This window comes from Saccostrea cucullata, unplaced genomic scaffold, assembly GCF_032062105.1.
Source record: "Saccostrea cucullata isolate Sc308-1 unplaced genomic scaffold, CSIRO_AGI_Scuc_v1 ctg11549, whole genome shotgun sequence".
Classification (NCBI taxonomy): Eukaryota; Metazoa; Mollusca; class Bivalvia; order Ostreida; family Ostreidae; genus Saccostrea; species Saccostrea cuccullata.
The window spans coordinates 57,752-79,437 of record NW_026938838.1 but is presented as its reverse complement, the minus strand read 5'-3'; the positions used below and the strand labels follow the sequence as shown (position 1 = coordinate 79,437).

The following is a 21,686-nucleotide window of genomic DNA, read 5'->3' as shown; positions in this document are numbered from 1 at the left end:
GGCTAGTATTTGTATAGTATGTTCCAAATATATCATTTTACTTATGAATATTATTTATGCATTAAAGCTTAAATCAATGCTTAGGCATATGGTAAGCTATGCTTTAAATAAATTGGTAATGGATTTGCAGTGACATTTGATTGTAGACATGAATGCTGTGGTCAGAGACTTGTAAAATACAAAATTAAATGACCATAAATGCTATTTCTTTTTTACAGGGATATAACACAACTGATCTAAGGATGGGAGTCTGCCTGCCTGATGCCTGTAATGCAGCTGATGTCAAACAAGTGATGGGATTAGGTCTGAACTTCAAATTTGATTAAGACTGAGACGACTAAATGTCTACCTGTTTTGACTTCAAAGTAAAGTTAAAGACAGTTCTAATAGTGTATTATACCCCCCGCTTGAAAAGGGGAGGGTATATAGTAATCGGTATGTCCGTTTGTCTGTTACTCTTTGGGGTACCCATCTCTTATCCGCAAATCCTCTCATACCACTGAATAAAATTCATTGAAACTTTCACAGAATCTTTATTTTATATTGCCATTGTGCACCTCCTATTTTACTTTTTGATCTGACACATATTTTTGAGTTTCCCACAACAAAAAAAAATATGGACCCTTCCATTATATTCAAATGGGAGGTGGGGTATCATTTAGTGAGCTCATTGCTCACAGTACCTCTAGTTACATGTTTGTCAATGTCTCTGATATTTGTTCAAGTCCACCAGGCCTAGGAAAACATAAACTTCTGGATGCAGATCTTTGGAAGGATGATTAAGCTCTATTTATTGTGTCCTTTATAATGGGGATGTTTTCAGTCTGTCTTTCAACTGTTTATAGCACTCATGCATGATAGTGCCAAACAATTCCATACCAAATGACCAAGCTAAATTTTGAATGCATCAATTTATGTACATGTACAGTATTTATGTGAAATATGGTGTCAACAAGAGAAAAAATCAGTAAATTGCTCTAGATTTCATTTACTGTTTCCCAACTTTCAAAAAGGGGTTCTTCCTATCAAGATTTTGTCATGGGAACACAAACATAGCCATTTTTTTTTCCAAGATGTACTTAATAGTATTATTTCAAGACTAGAGGTACTGTGAGCAATGAGATCACTAAATGATACCCCTGCCTCCCATATGAATATAATGGCAGTGTCCATGTTTTGCTGTGGGAAACCCAGAATATGTGTCGGATCAATTTGTAATAAAGATTCTGTGAAAGTTTCATCAAATTTCATTCAGTGGTATGAGAGGAGTTGCGGATGAGAGATGGGTACCCAGAATCATAATAGACAGACAGACGGACAGATGGACCGACGGAAATACCGATTACTATATACCATACATGTACCCCCAGCTTTTCAAGCTGGAGGGGGGGGGTATAATAAAGTTCAGACTGACACTCTTCTAAAAATTTTCAAGTCTTGGTGAATCTTGCAAATTTTTTGTTTGAGAATATATCATTGAATTGATCTTTATACTGTATATTTTACCTTTATAGCATTTTTGGAGCTGTATCAATATACAAACAAAACAATCAAGCTTTCTCTGAAATATGTTTATCATCAAGAGACAAAGTACAAAAGCACTCCAGAGTTTATTGCTGCCAGGTAATCTTTTATAAAATAATTTATTGTTACAGTATTACTGGTACAGTAAATATTGGTAAATTCATAATTGATAAAATTTGGTTGATTAGGATAGGAGAGATTACCCTTTCTAAAATTGGAACGTTTTAGGTTAGAACTGTAGAATGTCTTTTCTTTCTTGGGGAAATATAATCCTCTGTACATATATGTATAACATAATTTCTTTTTAAAAAACTCAAATGCATTTAGAATATATTTTGTGTTTGAAGAGGGTAAGTTTGAATAGACCTTGGAAAAATATTCATAAATACAGGGCCTAAAATAAAATATTGTTTGTTTGCAGTTGCCTACCGACCCACTGAAAATGCACCTGACCCAAATTTTTTTTAGCCATTTTGTATAATATTTTTTTTCTTCACACAGGAAGAAACGAGACCTTTCAGTTAAAACTGAAAGGCGGCTTTCAGTGACTTTTCAGTTGCCATTCAGCCACTGAATGGCAGGTACATTTCAGTGACCTTTCAGTTGCCTTTCAGTCTTATTTCAGATACCTTTCAGTCACCATTCAGCGGACACATTTCAGTTATCTTTCAGTGACCTTTTCGTCAACTTTCAGTGACCTTTCAGTCGACTTTCAGTGACCTTTCCATTGTCTTTCAGTGACCTTTCCGTCGTCTTTCAGTTACCTTTCCGTTATCTTTTAGTACACATTTTAGTATCGATTCAGCGATTTTTTTCACTGGCTTATTAATTTATAATCAGTAGTTTTTCCTTAAAAATATCTTGCATAAATTTATTATCCAATCTTAACTGTGTGTTTGTTTCATTAACGTAACAAAGGTACCTAAAACTTGTAATAACAGTTAGATGTTCAGTTGTATTTCAAGTGTTTACCAAATGTTAAAAGACATATATGGCATATTTTTTATACGTTCGGACTAACTAAAATAAAAAGGATCTTTCTATTTCTTTTGATACTTTAAATAATGAAAAGACTCTTGTAAATTATACAATTTAAATCAATCGCGTTTCATAGATATCCAAGATTTGAAATAATAACCGATTTATTTCCGACTCGGAATTAAATATCACACACAGTTTAAAGTCAATTTAACCATAGAAACGAGGGGATATTTAAGGTCAAATTCAGCGAAAATTTTGATTTGAACGTATAAATATAGCAAATATCCTGTAAATCTACACTTGATCTTGTATTTTTGTTTTTTAGATCAGATATGTCGTATACTCCCTGGTATAACTTTAAATTGCGATTACAGACTTTAAAAATATGTCTTAACAATTATTTATTTATATGTTACAAAAAAAATGATAACAATTCAACTGAACTCGTAAGATTCAAAAAGTGATGACTCATAAAATTCAAAATGATATTCAATTTTCCAATTAGATTTAAGAAACAAAAAAAATTCTTCAAGTGATAAAAAAATAATGAATCAGATCCGATTCTCGAAGCAAAATTCAGTAAAATGTCATATGAGTTTGTCTATTTTTTTTCTTTCTGTAAATCTCTAATTCTATGATAAACATTTATTTAATAGCTATTGAATTAATTAGAAATCAATCTGAATTAAAATTGGAGGCTATCGATCATAATGCGATCTTAATATAAACAAAAAAAATGTTTTCTTATTTTTACAGCTTTAATATAGATTTCATTATTCCTATATCAATCTAATACATTCTACAGTTATTATATTTTTAGGTCACCTGAGTAAACTCAGGTGACCTATTGCTATCCGTTTTCGTCCGTCGTCGTGCGTCGTGCGTCGTGCGTCGTCCGTTAACATTTGAACATTTTCAGCTTCTTCTCTGCAACCACTGAACCAATTTCAACCAAATTTGGCACAAAGCATCTATGGGTGAAGGGGAACAAAAATTGTGAATTTCATGATCCCTGCCCCCCTGGGGCCTGAGGGGTGGGGCCAAAACCACTAAAATTAATGCAATCTTTAAAAATCTTCTTCTTTACTCCTGGACATCAAGCAGTCAAACTGTTTGCATGATTGTAATCAGCAATGAGTCCTCTACCAAAATTGTGAAATTCATGGCCCTGGGGTCAGGGGTTCTAGTGCTAGGGCGGGGCTAAATAAGTAGGTAGTGAAAATGCATTATTTCTTTGAAAATCTTCTTCTCTGCTCCTGGGTATTAAATAAACCAACTAAGTACATAATTATGATGAGCAAGAGTGCCTCTACCAAAATTGTGAATTTTATGGCCCCAGGGTCAGGGGTTCTGGTGTTAGGGCGGGGCTCTATTGATTATATAGTGAAAATACATGAATTCTTTGAAAATCTTCTTCTCTGCTCCTGGGTATTAAATAAACTAACTAAGTACATAGTTATGATGAGCAAGAGTGCCTCTACCAAAATTGTGAATTTTATGGCCCCAGGGTCAGGGGTTCTGGTGTTAGGGCGGGGCTCTATTGATTATATAGTGAAAATACATGAATTCTTTGAAAATCTTCTTCTCTGCTCCTGGGTATTAAATAAACTAACTAAGTACATAGTTATGATGAGCAAGAGTGCCTCTACCAAAATTGTGAATTTTATGGCCCCAGGGTCAGGGGTTCTGGTGTTAGGGCGGGGCTCTATTGATTATATAGTGAAAATACATGAATTCTTTGAAAATCTTCTTCTCTGCTCCTGGGTATTAAATAAACTAACTAAGTACATAGTTATGATGAACAAGAGTGCCTCTACCAAAATTGTGAATTTTATGGCCCCAGGGTCAGGGGTTCTTGTTTTAGGGTGGAGCTCTAATGATTATATAGTGAAATGCATTAATTCTTTGAACATCTTATCCTTTGCTCCTGGTTAATATACTAATGATCTAATTACATATTATAGGCCAGGATTTATTTTATTTTCAGTTTTACAAACCCTCCACTCAAGGTTTTGAATTTTCAGAAAAAAATAAAAACAATTTTTTTCTTTCCGATGTCAAATTTGAGTCGGGATCGAGATTTCAAGTTTACAAACTCGCACTTCCGGTTTTAAGATGAAACGGCGGGTAAATAAAGCTAATCTGAGAAGAAGCTTGGTTTGGTGTAAAATTCATCGATACTAGTGCCATTCAAAACGTTTCACCCGTTCAAAGGACAAATAAAATGCTGACGACTTTGTTGCACAATGACATGCTGGTGAGATAATTATGTATTCGTTTCAAAAGTATCTGTCTGTAAATTATTTTCCTCCCCAAGGTTTTAAACTGCCCGTGGTATCTTTTGCATATTGCCAGCGACATTGTTTAGGTCTCTGTTATAGCTTACAGTCTAAGCATCATTCTTCAGAAAAGGGTTGCTTATGCATCAGATGTAATGAATAAAACTATGGGAGAAGTTAAGTCCATTTGAGGAAAAATTTTAGGCATCAAGTAAATTTTAGAACAATGTCTACACATTCACCTAACAAAGATTAAAAAAATGAAGACATTTTGAAAGACTTTTAAAGAATTGATTTATTAAAATATATTTTGACCAACATCGCAAAATTTATATAACTTGCCCAAACTGGCAGATGATGAAATAAGCAATTAAATGTTCTACTTTCCTATTTGTAAGCATTATTTGTAAGCATTATGTGTCCAGTGGTAAGGAGCCTATTAGAATAGCATAAAAAAAGAATGTACAAATGTTAATAATTGATTTATCAAAAAAAAAAAAAATTAATTTCCTTCTCCTTCAGGACTTTTTTATTCTCATGTTCATAACTAAACCTAAACAAAAAAAGATGCTGGCCTTATAATGAAGAAAGGGGCCTCTTTCAAAATAGATAATTTCAGGGCCGCTTGGTCAGGGGTACCAGGGGGGTACTTTGACTAAAAATAGATTAATGCTTTGAAATCTGCCCTTTAATAAGCAATGGTGCCTCTTCAATATTTGTGAATTTCATGGCTTTTGGATTAAAACATGAACCAAATACAATCACTGGAAAGTTGTTACATGATACTCAGGTGACCTATAAGGCCCGTGGGCCTCTTGTTCATGGAAATATATAATATTGAACGATGAGACAGAATTGATATTTTTGATATTATTAATACCTTTTCTGGAAGAACCTTGATGTTATAAATTCTGTTTCTTAATTGTCAAAACCGCAGGATATTTCACCTTTTGAGAGACATCATTATACATTTTACAGGAATAGAATAAATCATTTATGTATGCCTATTGTGGAAGAAACTTAATTTTGCAGATTATAGCTTTTTAAATGATACTGTTTAAAATAAAATATTTTGATAAATTTCTAGATAGAGAATTTAAAGCGATCTCCGAGGAGAAGATTTCTTTGACAAGAACAGGTGCCCGTCGCCGATAATTGTCATCATCCCGATAAGAGGTGTGTAATTAATCAGTATGTCCCCAAAATCCTCACAATTAACGTAGAATATACAAAATATATACAAGATATATACACATCGCAACTCCTCGATACGACAGGTGAACCGCGTTCCATTTCGATTTCTTCAAATTGATTGATTTTAATTTCCTTCCTTTCAACAAGAACTCGTAGCTCAATTGATATGGTAACGGACTGACACGCTGGGGACCAGGGTTCGATTCTGGTATTGGGAATAATTTTTTTTTCTGGCATTAATTTTTTCTTCATTTTTTATTCGAAAATATATAAACTAAATGCTATTAAATCAGGAAAAAGTGAAATTAAATTTTTTAAGTTAAAAAATAAGCTGATTATTTAATAAAAAGATGCAACTGAATGATAACTGAAAGGTCACTGAAATGTACCTGCCATTCAGTCGAATGGTAACGGAATGGTCACGGAAAAGTCACGGGAAAGGATCTTTTCAGTGACCTTTCAGTGACCATTCAGTGGGCATTCAGTTACCATTCCGTCGACTGAATGGTGTAATTTCATCTTGTGTCATTTTTTAGGATATTGAAACTGTTTCATTTTCAATTTTGGTTTTTATCAATCAGTAGTTCATACCAAGAGTGGAGCTTATTCGTGTATAGTAGGCCTATGAAAAGCTCTATTTAATGTTTTCTAACAAAAATCTGAAAAAAATTTTTTTTTTTCAAAAAAAAATGAATGCCTACCTACCTACCCAGTCAAAAAATTATAGGTTGGCAACTGCAAACAAAGAATTTTTTAATCTTGGCCCAGTTGAGTACACTAATATTCAGCTTCAATGTACATGTAATTGTTTTTTATTTTTTGGCTTATGAACATAACAAACATGTACAATGTATATTATATTATATTTTAGTGTGATCTGTTCCATCATTGGCTTTCTATTATTGCTGGGCACCCTTTACGACATGTTTATAAATCAAGATGTGGACTCCTCGGAAATCGGAGATGTGAGAATTAATAAACAGGACAGTGATGCACAGTCCGTTAATTCTGACACCACTCATCTGATGTCGGATGGAACTCGAGTATCTGTCTTGTCATTCAGAAATAAGATCTTGCACAACAGTACGTTTTCCATTTGATATACCTGTGCAGAGTGTGAAAATTTGCAGACTCAACTCTTATTATGCATGATACATATACTATATGTTTATTTTGTAGGTAAACTAAGGAAGTTTTTACTGACTTTTTCAATCAGCACTAATGGCAGTAAGGTTCTCAACACTGATGCCCTCCCTCCTACCGCGGTGCCCGCTCTCAATGGGGTGAGGGTCCTGAGTATGGGCTGGGTCATTCTGGGCCACACCTATTTCTTCACACTGGGCAGTGCAAGTATGTTTGTACCTAAGATTACCTGTTTGCTTTTCAGAGCTCTCGATTCTCTCAAACTGGGGCCGATATTCGGCCCCGTTCCCAATGAAAAAAAGGTATCTTTTTTCCCAAAAGAAAGGTGTAAATTTCCCAATTTTATAGCAAAATATAGTTAAAAAATAAAAGTTCATGACTTTCACTCAGAAAGACAAATAACGGCAATATCAACACTCAAAGATAGTTATGACAAAGCTAATGTACTTTCATAAATAGCCTACGTAACCCATGTTTGTTCTGTTTAACTATTTATTCAAAACCAGAGTTAAATTGATGACAAAATGCTAGAAAAGTGAAATTTGAGGATTTTTTTTAATGAATGTTGGTCATCCAAATTTTCCCAAAATGACAATAATTTTCCCAATTTGAAAGGCCCCAGTCCCAAAAAGTGGTGTGAGTGCCCTGGCTTTTGCTGTCATTTCACATCCTTGTATTAATAGCTAGGCCTAAATTGTCTTTTACTTTTGAGCTATTAATGAGAATACAAGTCCTGTATTGGTAATTTGTAGAATGTCAGTCAGCTTCATAGTGGAAGATTTAAAAATTGTTGAAGTTTTACATATTCTATGGCTTGTTTGATATGACATGCACAACAAAGCTGATAATAATTTAAGATTTACAATGTATAAAAATGATGTAAAAATTAATAAAATATAGATTTTATTTAAAGTGTAGCACTTAACAGTTGTGAAAGCCTGGAGAATTTAAGATGTTAAATTTTGTTAAATTCCCCTCTTATTTAACACTTTCTCTACAGAAAATGCAGCTGTAGCTCTGAATTGGTTACAAAGATGGACTTTCCAGATCATCATCAATGGAATCTATTCTGTGGATTCATTCTTTCTGCTCAGGTATTTCAACAGCAATCAAGCCTTGGAATATCATTATGCCCAGCCATGAATATGGCTGGGGCATATAGTGTTAATTGTCATGTCCGTCCTTCCGTCCTTCTGTCACACTTTGCCTTTAGCTCAATTCAAAATATTATGATCAAACTTCATATACTGATACATACTGATGAGAGCTTTTCAACGGCATCAAAAATTTTTACCTCTCCTTTGACCTTGACCATACTTTTCCTAAATTAGTGTCAAACTTAATATGCTAATATATACTGATGTAGGCAATTCAACTACATCAACATTTTTGACGTTGACCTCACTATTAGCATATTGTGTTTATGTCAGTTTTAAAGAAACCATTCATAATATTTTTTTTTCAACTTCATATGCTGATACATAATGATGAGAGCTTTTCAACTCCTTCAACAGTTTTTGACCTTGGGGTTTCTTTGACCTTTGACCTCACTTTTACTAAATTAGTGTCAAACTTCATATGCTGATACATAATGATGTAAGGAAATCAACTGTGTTAACATTTTCGACCTTGGTCTTTCATTTGACCTTGACCTCAATTTTATCAAATTGTGTTTAAGTCAATTTAAAGAAACCATTCATAATATTTTTTTCAACTTTATATCTGATACATACTGATATTAGCAATTCATTAATATTTTTTGAAAATATGGCCTTTTCTTTTATACCTCATTTTCATGTTGCAATACATGTATACTAATATACCCTTGGTGGTGCATTCATGTCCTATGCAATTCATTTCATTCACTTTTCAAAATATATCTGTCATCAAAATATATATAATTTTCATGTAAACATGTATGTTTAATTACCCTTGGCGGTGCATATATGCTAGCCTTTTTCTAGGTCCACAATGTTTTTTATATGTGTGAACATAAAAGGTATATATAATTTATGTAAAACATGTATGTTTAATTGAGGCTTGAATATATGCTAGCCTTTTAAGGGGCACAACTGCCCTGTAACTGTGTGAACATAAAATTCTGCATAATACATGTTGTTGGTCCATGGTTTCATTGACTTGATGGAAATAATTCTATTTTCAGTGGTTTGTTAGTGAGTTATTTGACCCTCAAAGAGTTACAGAAAAGAGACGGAAAGCTGAACTGGTTACTATTCTACTTCCATAGATTCTGGAGGTGAGGATATAGCCATGTTAATTATTTTACAAGGACAATTATATTTCTTTTTCAACTCTTTAAGGTCAGATGACATGTTCCTCAATAAGATATAATTTTTCCTAATAATTTGTCATTGAAGTATTTTTACTATAACAAGTTTCCTCACAAAAAATTGAGGCACCTTACCAGGTGTTTGTGGAAGGTAACGGAGGATGGTCTTTCCTATATATAATACATTGTATTCTTTAGAAAATAACTTGAATTATATATATCACAATTTTATGCCCCGCCATGAAAATTGCCTGGGCATATAGTGTTTGTCATGTCCGCCTTCCATCCTTAAGTCTGTCCTTCCGTCACACTTTACATTTAGCTTAGTTTTCAACCAGTTTAGAAAACATTGTGGACACTAGTTAGAGTAAATATATCAACATAAAACATAGAAATATCTACATGGGGAAACAATGAAAAACATCATTAGAGAAGTTAATTAAAGTTGCTAAATGTTCATTTTGGAAAAAAAAGAACTATATAAACTTTTGAATGTCAACTTCAAAGAACATAGAGCGCAAAGAACTTTATTCAGTAGTAACCAATATTTGTTTTGATGGATTATTTAATTATGTTTCAAAACAGGGGGATACATGCTGACTTCAAAGCACTGAATGTTTTCATCAGCAATGACGTCATATGTTTGAAATGATGTCAGGAAAATGACGTAAAAAAATTTCCATGACTTCTAAAAAAATGTAAAAATTGCCACACTCTGATATAATGTGTAAAAATAATATCAATTAAATATGAACTATATAAACTTTTGAATTTGTCCATTTTGTCCTTTTTCTAAAAAATAAAGCAAAATCCGAGTAGTTTGTGATGTCATAAATACAAAAAATTGTCAATAACCTACTTTGAAACTATAATATGTTTTGTTAATTTATATTTTTCATACAATTTATACAATTCAACACATTTTTCAAAATTTGAAAAAGTTAAGGATAAAAATAGAAAAAGTTACGGATAAACTATTTGCTGAATTTAATTATTAACTTCTACATCAATTATTAAATAATAATAAATCTGTGAGTGTCTGGAACAAAGACATGTCAAAATTATGCAAAATGTTAACGTAACAGAAGAGATATAAAACATTTAATCTTCGATTGTAAAAATGTAAAACAAATATGGGATGCGACACGAATGATCAGCAATACAAATATTTGGTGGAAACATGCTGTAATCAGTAACTGTTTTGTTGAAAATTGAAATTCTTAACCCTTTGGTATCATAAGTATATATTTTATTCATAAAATTAAAATGAAATTAAGGTTTGATAATTGATAGATCAGAAACTGATGCTGAGATTAAAATATTTATTAAAAATAATTTATTATACCGTATATCCATTGTTTTCACATGTTGAAAATTTTGCGAAAAAGGGGTAGAGTTTGTACAGTTTAAGGGTAAGTTATTTTTTACGATCGAAGTTTTTTTATTAAAAAATGATTATGTTTTTATGTCACTTATTATAGCAGACATAATTTATGCATGTTTTATATTTTGCAAATTAAAAATGATTGCAGAAAAAGCGAAAATTAGATAATCACGAAAAATACCAGATAAATATATGACATTAATCATGAAATATACAGAAAAATAGAAAATAAATATGAAAGATTTTTATGAATTGTCTACAGTGTCTGTGATTGAGTACTATTTTTCTACTAAAGAATTACTTTAACTACAGGCCCTTAGTAAGCTGTCCTGCTGTAGAATTACCATAGGGGGTTGAGTATAGACTTTTGTTTTTGATAGTCATGTATGATATGAAACCTATAGCTATGGTAACTTAAATCCAAAATAAACTATATTTCTGTGTATGTATTACTATCTCTATTGCCTCTGATGCTATTGATTACTGATAAATGTATTGGAAAAATTGTAATATTGTACGTCTTTCATCCAAAGGTGACCAGCAGTTTTTTGCAGTTTTTTCAGTCACAGTGGGGATGGGGTGGGGTGGGGGGTGGGGGGATTGTGGACTTTATGCATTCGAGCCCCCTACGACTATTTCTTGTGAAATTGTTATATAGTACAATTCGTTCATTATCATACTCATAGTTTATGTATCTTGATGCTAAATACAAACGAAAATAAAGTATAAAATATGAGCTATCATCTATACCTATAGCAAATTTTTTTCTATTTTTCTTTTTATATATCCTTATGATCTAAACTTTGATATGATATAAAAAAAATATACCTGGTATGTACATTTAGATTTATCAATTTTTTTTTAATTATCTGATCCAGGATATATTTGTGAGGGCCTCTGAGGAGGCATCACCTCTGCTTTCATGTGTTAATGGATCATTGAATAAAAAAATAATAATAACTGATCTTATCTTAGCTGACTTTGTCAAAATTAACATTATCTTAAATTGATTTCCTGAAAAATTTGCATAAAAAAGAAAAAAAATTCACTATTACGTAGGTTGACCCCTGCCATGATGCTGGTTATCCTGGTGTACACGGCCTACTTCCAGTACTGGGGCTCGGGACCTCTCTGGCCCCTGACGTCACCCGACTACCAGAACTGTAAGGATTACTGGTGGAGGAATCTTCTGTATATCCAGAACTTCTTCTCAGTCAGTAAAGAGGTAAACTTGATTTAAGACGTGTGATAAATCTAAAATGCATTAGAGCTTATCTGAGGCACATGTGACCTGTTGCTGGATGGTATTATGTAAATATTGCATGACTGTAGTTGAGTGTTCCATTGAAAATTTTCACCCTGCGCCTTAGTTGACAATGGTTTTCTTGGTGCGCCTTAGTTGAGAATGGTTTTCTTGGGGTGAAATTTTTTAATGTTACACTCAACTACATGCAATATTTATTATATTATACTGAAAATTTTAACTTTGAACTGTGCGCACATAAATTCTGCGCAGTCACTGTTTTTTTAATAACACTCATCAAATATAATGTTTACTGTTGCGATGCTGGAAGGTGTGGCTTAAATCATTATTCTGTGGGTACATGTAATATTGTTTTCAAAAAAAAAAAAATTCCCGACGAATCATATTTAATTATCTAATAATAATCTAATAAATAACTAATTTACATGAAAGTATAATATAAAGTATAGTGGTAATATGCTATGATATTTTGGCTGGGCCAAATTCAAATTCTGTACACAGTTGTTTCTCTTCATGCTGTCTATCTGATCTTTCTAATGTTAGTAAAAATTAATGAAAATGTATTCCATTATTTAATTCTACTGGGGTATATATTTACATTTGCAAATATTTTTCTTAGATGAACCCTTTGAAGAGAAAACATGTTCAATTCTATATATTAAACTTATTTGGGGTCAGAGTTCATTGCGCGACTGAATCACTCGGTGAGATGAATATCTTGTTTACATAAATTTCTGTCTGGTTCTGGAACTACTGACTTAAAAGCAATGAAAAAGATGAAATAACTGAAACATATAGATATTTTTCATTCAACAGATGTACAATAGATCTTCCTTTGGTGTGAGGAATGATTTAAATACTATTATTAGCCTAAAATTGCACTTACCTTTTTAACCCAAAATTCCTTTGAAGTTGTGTAAACTAAAACAAGAGATATCACCACTTGTGAACATCATTGTAAATATTCAGATGTTGGAGCGAGATAAACTTTCAAGACCAAACAATTTCTAGGTCACATCATAACAATACGGTGGCCTATTTGTGTAATGAATGCAGTTTTACTTGGAATTTATTTGTCTCAAATGTATTAAATATAAGTCATAAACAACAATGTTAAAAAGTTCACTGGGAAATGAACTTAGTTGTTTTTTTATCAAATCTACTGAGAAGCACTTTGGGCTTCACAGGATTTGATCATGTGACCAACTTAGTTCATTTCCCAGAGAACCTTTTGACATTGTTGTTTATTTCTTAAATAATCAATATTTTATAAATTCTTCTTACTGTACATAAAAAAATATAGATTCTACAATAATTGCTTTAAAGAAAATGATCGCATATTTGCTATTTTTTTCTTATTTTTCAGTGCATGGGTTGGGGTTGGTACCTTGCAAATGACATGCAGTTTTTTGTACTTTCACCTTTTATAATATATCCTTTGTACAGGTATGTGTTATGTTGACAACTGTTATTTTTCTCATGAACTGTATATCACTTTTACTAAAGACATATACACTTTATTTTCAAAGTTATTTTTTTTTTATTCAGGAAACCTTTGATAGGATACATATTAATACTGGCTCTTATGGTGATGCAGTTGGTTTACAGGGGAATAATGTCAGTACAGCTGGATATGACCTTGAATGGAGCACCTGAGTAAGTTTAATGCTGACAACATACTGTGTAGTAAAGTTTAATATATTGGTTTACATATGTAATGGCAGCTGTTTGTCAAATAGGATATTTATAGTCACTCTTTTTTTTTTTTTGCATATAATTTGTTAAGGTTAGAGGTTCATATTCTTGCTTTTCCTTCCACTCTTTACGTCTGCCCATGTGACGCAGTGGTTAGAGTGTCTGCTCTAGAGTCGCAAAGTAAGGAGTTGATCCTTAAGTTGCGGGTTCGAATCCCACTGTGGGACATGGAGACCGGTCATTTGGATGAGACCATATTAACCGAGGCCTCATGTCACAGTAGGTGCTGGCACGAAAAAGATCCCTTCCTGCTCAATGCCCTAAGTGCTGAGTATAAGACAAAATTTGCAGCTATCCACCGGCAAGTGGTGGCATCTCCATATGAGTGAAAAAGTCTCGAGAGGGATGTTAAACAGTATACAATCAATCAATCAACCTTCCACTCTTTACAAAATTTCTAATATATTATTGTCTTAGTTGGTAATTAAGAGAAAATAGATGTAAATTAAAATAAACTTGATCAATGATAGATTTTCAAAAAAAAAAATATTGCATCACTCAAATTATTCCAAATCATGTACCGGCCGGGTATATTACTTGCATAGTGAGTAATGTAATTCCTTAATGTGATGCTTGAGTTTCTGATTGATTATCTGTATCGGAATTCCAATGGTTACTTATTGTGCTCCGTTATTAGCATATTCATATGAATCCAAATTAATTTTAAAAAACACATCTTATGTTGCCTACAAATTTCTTTCCTTCACAGCCAGGAAGAGTTCTTTGACAAGATGTACCAGAGGCCGTATGCCAGAATAGCCCCGTACGTTATTGGGGTTCTAACAGGATACTTCATGTGGAAATCTGAGAGACGAGTCAAGCTGCCAAAAGTAAGTATTAATGTCAATAATGAACATCTACAGAATTACAACAAGATGTCCCCAAATGACAGCTTATGGCAAGGGTTGAATTCTCTCAAATGCATGTCAAACTCCAAAGTTCAAGGTCAAAAGTGTTGGTACCCAAAGGAAGGTCTTGTTACAAGGAAAACACCTGAGAAATAAGAAAACCCGAGTTCTAACTGTTAAAAAGTTATGACCAAGGTAGAAGTTTTTAAAAAGTGGATCAAACTTTTAGGTTTAGGTCAAGGTCAAAATATTTATACAAGCTGAAAGGTCTTGTCACAATAAATGCATATGTGAAGTATGAAAGCCCTACCTTTAAATGTTCAAAAGTTTCCGCCAAGGTTAAAGTGTAATATTTTTTGTAAAAGTAGGTCAAACTCGAAGGTCAAAAGGTCAAATTTAGTGGAACTCAAAGAAAGATCTTGTCACAAGGAATATACCTGTGAAATATGAAAGCCATAGCTCCACCCACTGAATAGTTATGGCTTCATTAAAATTGACAACGGACAGACAGAAAAACACATAGACTGTCAGCTAGACAGACAAACAGACAGGACAAAAACAAGGTTCCCATGAGATCTTTCGATTTGGGGGCATAAAAAGAGCAGTTTGTTATTATGCTAGTTTTTTAGATGCTGATAATTGAAAATAGGACAAAGTTTTATTACTACTTGCTCCTCAGAGTAGGATGTTTTGAAAAAATTATATAGCCATCATCCTTTCTTGTAATTAAAATAAATAAGCATACTGGTCCTGTAATATTTGAAAGAGAATGAAGCAAAATGAATAAAAAGAATGCATTTTCAAAAACTTAAAAAAAAAAAAAAAAAAAACTTACAGCTTTGTTTAACTGTCAGACTGATTTTCAACAGATACATGTATGTTGCTGCAAGTGTAAATTTTTTTTTAAGGAAATGGATTGATTTCTGCTTAGCTGCATGTATATGCTTCAGAAAACACATTTTTTATATTTAGCTTTATATTTAACCAGGTGATTGTGGTGTTGGGATGGATTATTGCCCTTGTTTGTGTGTCCTCTGTGGTGTTTGGGACCACTGAACAGTACAGGGGCCATAAGTCCTCCACAGCAGTTACTGCCCTTTACAACTCTTTGTCCAAAACAACATGGAGCTTGGGTTTAGCATGGATCATATTTGCATGTAGTATAGGATATGGAGGTAAAAAAAAGACTACATTGTAAAGAAATGATATTAAAAATATTTAAAGTTGTTGTTGCACTGCTTTTGTATTAAATGAACAAAAATATTGTACCTTGGAATAGGTATTTGAATTTCACCTGATGTTTCAAGTCAAAGGCCTTATTGAGTGTTTTAATTATTCTAGTAGAAGAGTGCCTTTAAAATGATGATTATCCCTCTGTTTTTCCAATGTTGTTAATTTCTGTAAACTTTTTACACTATACTGTATACCGAGAAATTATCGCCCCTTTTGCCCTTGTCACAATTAAATTTTATAAACAGAACTGTGTGACTGGGAGAACTTAAAATGGGACAAAACTGTTAATAAGTGTAAGGGCCAAAATAACACAGGGCCAAAATAACCCTGTATACAGTATTTGTTTTCTTGTCCAGATGCACTGAGCCAACTGTAACTACTATTGTATTTTATGCAAGAAATCAGTCAATATATGGACACCATCTGGATAATTAATTAGTATACTTAGTAATTTTATGTCAAAAGTGTGTCAAGATTTACAATGTCTGGTGCATGTTTAATGGACACATTGTAACATTTGACCCTGTAGGTTTTATCAACACTTTCCTGTCGGCCCGTCTGTGGTCTCCCCTCAGTCGCCTGACCTACTGTGCCTACCTGGTTCACCCTGTCATCATGTTTGTCTACACTTACAGCCACAGATACACTATGTACTACTCTGACATCAATATTGTGAGTACAATTTTTACTTGACACTCAAAGTCAATAAAATGGTGCAATTCAATATTTTTTTTCTTTAAAATTCGACTTTTGATTATCAGTATGCTAATAACATTATCGAATAATTCAAAATCTCAAGTTTGTATTCCCAAAGTTTTTTTAAGTTATGTTTCGGGGTTAAAAAACTACAGCAGTTTGAAGTAGAGGTGTATTAGTGAACAATATTTGCTGAGAAACGTACGTTACGTCTTATGCACCAGTTTTCATTGAAAATTTTAGGTTGAATAAAGTATAGATCGTAAGAAATTTTCAATGACAAAAGCAAATCAGTATATGTACTTTCGTGATAAGACAAAGTATTTTAACTGTCACTACGTCTTTTATGAATTGATGCAGTTTTAATGTTGTCCTATTTTTTTTTCTCAAAATAAATATAACATATTATTAAGTTGTAAGATTTGGAAATACGCCACAAGAAATATGACAACTATCCAGTATAAATATTGGTTCAAAAAAAAAAGATAGCTAGTCTAGAGAAACTTTATACATATAATTTTGTTCTTAAATTGTGAATTACCGTAAATCTGGAAATTTTTACTGTAGATAAATTTTTAGCAAATTTGCGCGTGCATTGAATTCGCAAAAATATTTTTCTTAAAAATAAATCAACATGCGAAGAATTTTTTTCTGAGAACTCTTTTTTTTAATTTTTTAACTCAGTGAATAGGTGTCGGTTAGCACTGGTCATTTTTAAAAGAAACCTGTTTACACTAGTCTACTATAACTACAAGTTAATTACCCGTGCGTAAATTGCCCTCATTATATGCAATATCGTCCGATGATTTGACAAGCACTGAGGCGGTATGCCCCTTTTTAATTATTAATCAATCAATTTGCCAATAAAGAGAGAACTGTCATTTTATCTAACCGTGTATCAACACGGGCGATAACTCAAACTCAGTGCATTTACTAGAAAGTTCCAAATGTAAACGCGGCGTGTAAATTTTAGGTGAGAAAAACCAAACGTTGAGAAAATTAGTTATATTTTTTCTTCATTTGGATTATACTTTAGGTTAAAAGGCATACACAACCTCTAAAATGTTTGTTATAATTGACTTAGAAATTATTTTCAGTGCAAATCCTTTTGTAGTTTTTTCAAAATTGTTTCGGAGCGATTTTGCAATATCTTGCCACGTTGTGAGTATATTGGTGGTATTCTAAATGGGCATATTATTTGAAACATAACCTGATATGAAAATCTTCATGATTTTTATTTTTAGCACCAGTGACAATTCGCAAAAATTTGAAGCGTAAAAATTAATCAACAGCTTTTTGACCCATATTCGCAAAAATAAATCGACGTAAAAATTTCCAGATTTACGGTAGTTCTTATTTACACTTTCAAGTATATTACCATTCAAATGTAACGAATGTTTCACTAGAATTTATAAAATTTTATAGATTAAATTGAGTAAATTGGGTCTTTTTGTGAAATGCAATCCTAGTTCTGATTGTGTCGTACTATTGATAATATGAAAATAAAACATTATTTTGAGCAGCGTCATGTATCTTCTTTTCACATTTTCTTGAAATGAAATATACTTTTCTAACAAAAAAGAAATTAATGTAGAATTGCCTGTGTAGACCTTTTTATTAGAACTGCAAACAATTTAAAGAACAGTTTTGCTAAAGACATTTATCCTAAAATCATTTCAACATCAAATTAAAACTCCAATAAGCAGTACACGTGTGTATTTTAAGGGTCATGTATGTTTTACGTAACATAACGTATGTTTCGTATCTTGAAAGAACTCAACAAAAGATATATAATATCATCCTGACTAAATTGCAGAAAACAAACAGTTCAAATATGAAACACAAGCTAAATTCAAATCAGCTATTGTTCCAATTAAATGAAAGTTCAACAGGATTTATAACAATAGTAACGCATGTTACACTTTTCTGAAGGGCGATAACTCTACTGTGTTAAAAGCTTATCAACATTGTTTCGATCTTCAATGTCCATTTTGTACATCCTCTTAGATTTTCCGCATGGTTTTAGGGGGCTTATTTGGCAAACGATGTCGGACGGATTGACCCATATCTTATCTTCTGTTCTCGGCCACTGGAAGAAATTTTTCTTCTGCTCCATGAAACTGATCTCAATTTCTTCATCACTTTCATCAATTGACATGATTTGTCCGACATACCATTTCCCTTCATACATAGCAACGACAAAAGTGCCAACTTCGTATTGTTGGGGAAGTGCAATAGAGTCAGCCACATCAGTTGTTGTAGTACTATTTATTGTTTCCAACGATGGCATGTGATTATTAAGTGTGTCACTGTTTGCGCTGACTGTGGGTTCTTCTCTTCTTTGATCATCATATGCTGACATAATTGACCAGTTTTCACAATGAAGGTGCTTTAAGCAACTTTCGCAGTAACAAGAGGTCTGGGAAGTGACCAGCAAGTTCATGTCTCTCTTGCAAGCATGGAGATTCATTGTTCCCTTTACAGGTTTGAGTTTGCATCTCTTTGTTTCGTCAAATATTTTCTCACAGTCTTCTTTTCTGACGAAGAAAAAATGAACTCCTTTCATGCTTGATTGTTTTGCCCATGTCATAAATTCTTCTGGATCCTGTATTGAAACCCTAGATGAGTTGACAGCTTCATCAGCCATTCTCTTTACAGTACCGCCGACCCCATCACAAGGTCCCTTGCCGTGGCCGGCTTCAAAATAGTTCCAGGTCGCATTTGATCTTTTGATCCATACTTCTCTTTGTGAGTTAGAATTGCCTCAGAAATATACCTGTTTCTGTACTGGCTTGATGGAGAATCTGTCCAGTAATGAACATGCTCAACACCAGCACACTCGTCAAGATTCAAACCGTAAAAAGCATCAAGGATAGCTAACACAGTAGAAGAAGAGTGTTGCATGCAGTCTGAGACAGCAACATAGCTACGATGAGCTAAGCGTTTGGTCATTGGATCCTTGAAATACACCACAATAGGGTGTAGTGTGACCTGACTCTGGTTCCAATATGCGCTCTGTATTTCATCTGCCGTTTTACAGCTATAATTTTCCGCAAAGTCCGTATGAAGAAGAATTTCCTTCTCTGGTAGGTTTTCTTTAAGTTGACGAAGCTGTGCATATTGTGTTTTAATTTTGAATACACGTTCTTTGAAATCATTCTCTTCCTTTTCCCATAATATGGGAAAATCAACAAGTTTCATTGTCTCTTGCACAATTTTCATCTTCTTCTTTCCATTTTCAAGCTGCAATCTTTTCCACAACGAAAATGTGACTTCTTCTGGGAGCTTACCTGTATCCACTGCTACATTTTTACGAACATACTCCTCAGGGTTTGTGGATACCTCCATTCCTTCTTTTTTCAGCATCTTCAGCTTAAATACAAAATTTTGATGCTTTGTGCAAAACAAGTGTTTCTGCTGAGAAATGTTGTAGGGAGAATATATTTCGGTCTAGCTCTCCTAAAAGTAGACAAGGAAACTGCGATTTCTGGTTTTTCTGATCTGTATTTGAGGTACAGATTATCAAGATAATCTGTCAATACTCTAGTTTGAAGACGCTCACTTCCACATTTCACTGCATCTTGCTTCCCCGGCTGACATCTGCTGTTATCCTCCCTTTCCAAAAATTGAATTATGTCTTCTCGATACTTAGCAAGTGTTCGCAATCGTCTTTGCTTTGTAAAGTCTACACCTCTCTTAATTGCTCTAGAAAGAACGTTTCTATGCAAACCTGTTGCTTTACTTAGCTTAGAAATGCATCTATACTTTTTAAGAAGATTGCCAACAACTCGTCCATACACAATCTTCTTCTTGCCAGCTTTTTTATCTTTCATCTTTCTATTTACTTCATCTATAATAACATTGCTCATCAATAGTTGTTTTCGTACATTTTTTATCCTCCCATGTAAATGATGTAATCCATGCTCCTTCATCATTTTATCAGTTTTGCTCTTTGGAGTTGAAGGGGCCTGTTTGTTCTTCATTCTCTGCACTCGTCTTTGAATTGTCTTTACCTTTCTTTGTAGGTTGTCATTGTCTGATTTCATTTTTTTTATTTCCCTATGGGCTTTCGACAAAGCTTTACTAAGACGTATCTTTGGTCCATTTCTCTTTGCAGATATGATGGGCAGTCTAACTTGCAATAATGCTCTTTCATTACTAACACTAGCGCTCATACTTTCATATCCACTTGATTCGGGTAGAATTTCTATAGCATCATCTTCGTGTAAGGGTAGTTCCTGTCTTTCCTTCTTATTCGTCCTATGTCTCCGAACTCTTTCTCCTATTTTTTTGTTTCTTTTCTTTCGAGCAGAGGATGATAGTAAAGCTACTGGAATATAGTTTCTTCATTGTCTTTATCTCTCTTTTTCAAGATATTTCTCTCCTTCCTTTTCTTTCTTTCTTTGTCTGTAGTTCCTTTGAATTTCTGCTCGTGTCAAGGCCATTCAGGTTTTAAAACTATTTAAAACAAAATATTGAAACATACGTTACTTAGAATGAAATGTATGTTTAACACTATGAAAGGTAAGAAATAAACCCTTTATGGTATATTTAAAAACAAAAAACAAATCAAGCTTTAATTTACCTGGTATCATGATTCAAATAAAAAAAATCAACATTAAAACTATTTTTTCCTTTAGAATTAATTTGTATGTTTAACAGAACTTCCGCAGAAATGTATTGATTATGAAATATTTGAAATTTTGCTTTAAATATTACAGGCTAATTATAAAGTTTACATTTAAATAAGTTTATCATAAAAAAGTTTACTTAACAGTTTCAAAATTTACATATATAGTTTGAGAAAATTTTCGTAACATATGTTACCTTAAGGTAGGTCGCGGGTTTGCTTTTGTCATCAATTTTGGTACACAATTTTGACAATCCGAGCGATTGTTTTGTGCACATTTGATTATGACGTCAATGACGTCACAAAGGCGACGTTGCGTTGTTTCCCGTTTAATTATCTGAAAATGACTTTTTGAAGTTATGTACGAATCAAGTATGTTATACATATACAAAGTGCTTGCGCATTGTACGTAAACTTCGTACATGTATGAACCAAGATCTGTTAAAATTATATTACGGCCTGAAA

At 33.0% G+C, this 21,686-nt stretch overlaps 2 protein-coding genes across 2 annotated transcripts in view; both read left to right on the top strand.

Annotated features, from left to right (window-relative positions):
• The window catches only part of LOC134251501 (nose resistant to fluoxetine protein 6-like), a 68,414-nt gene that overhangs the window by 2,936 nt on the left and 43,792 nt on the right, over nucleotides 1-21,686 (top strand). The gene's annotated exons all lie outside the window — the stretch shown is intronic.
• The window catches only part of LOC134251499 (nose resistant to fluoxetine protein 6-like), a 35,184-nt gene that overhangs the window by 1,547 nt on the left and 11,951 nt on the right, over nucleotides 1-21,686 (top strand). Inside the window, exons 4-15 of the mRNA XM_062733921.1 lie at nucleotides 219-303; nucleotides 1,515-1,623; nucleotides 6,850-7,061; nucleotides 7,158-7,328; nucleotides 8,122-8,215; nucleotides 9,286-9,378; nucleotides 11,855-12,020; nucleotides 13,426-13,505; nucleotides 13,608-13,715; nucleotides 14,524-14,644; nucleotides 15,651-15,837; nucleotides 16,425-16,567. Coding sequence (XP_062589905.1) covers nucleotides 219-303; nucleotides 1,515-1,623; nucleotides 6,850-7,061; nucleotides 7,158-7,328; nucleotides 8,122-8,215; nucleotides 9,286-9,378; nucleotides 11,855-12,020; nucleotides 13,426-13,505; nucleotides 13,608-13,715; nucleotides 14,524-14,644; nucleotides 15,651-15,837; nucleotides 16,425-16,567 — 1,569 coding nt within the window. The remainder of the gene's footprint in view (nucleotides 1-218; nucleotides 304-1,514; nucleotides 1,624-6,849; nucleotides 7,062-7,157; nucleotides 7,329-8,121; nucleotides 8,216-9,285; nucleotides 9,379-11,854; nucleotides 12,021-13,425; nucleotides 13,506-13,607; nucleotides 13,716-14,523; nucleotides 14,645-15,650; nucleotides 15,838-16,424; nucleotides 16,568-21,686) is intronic.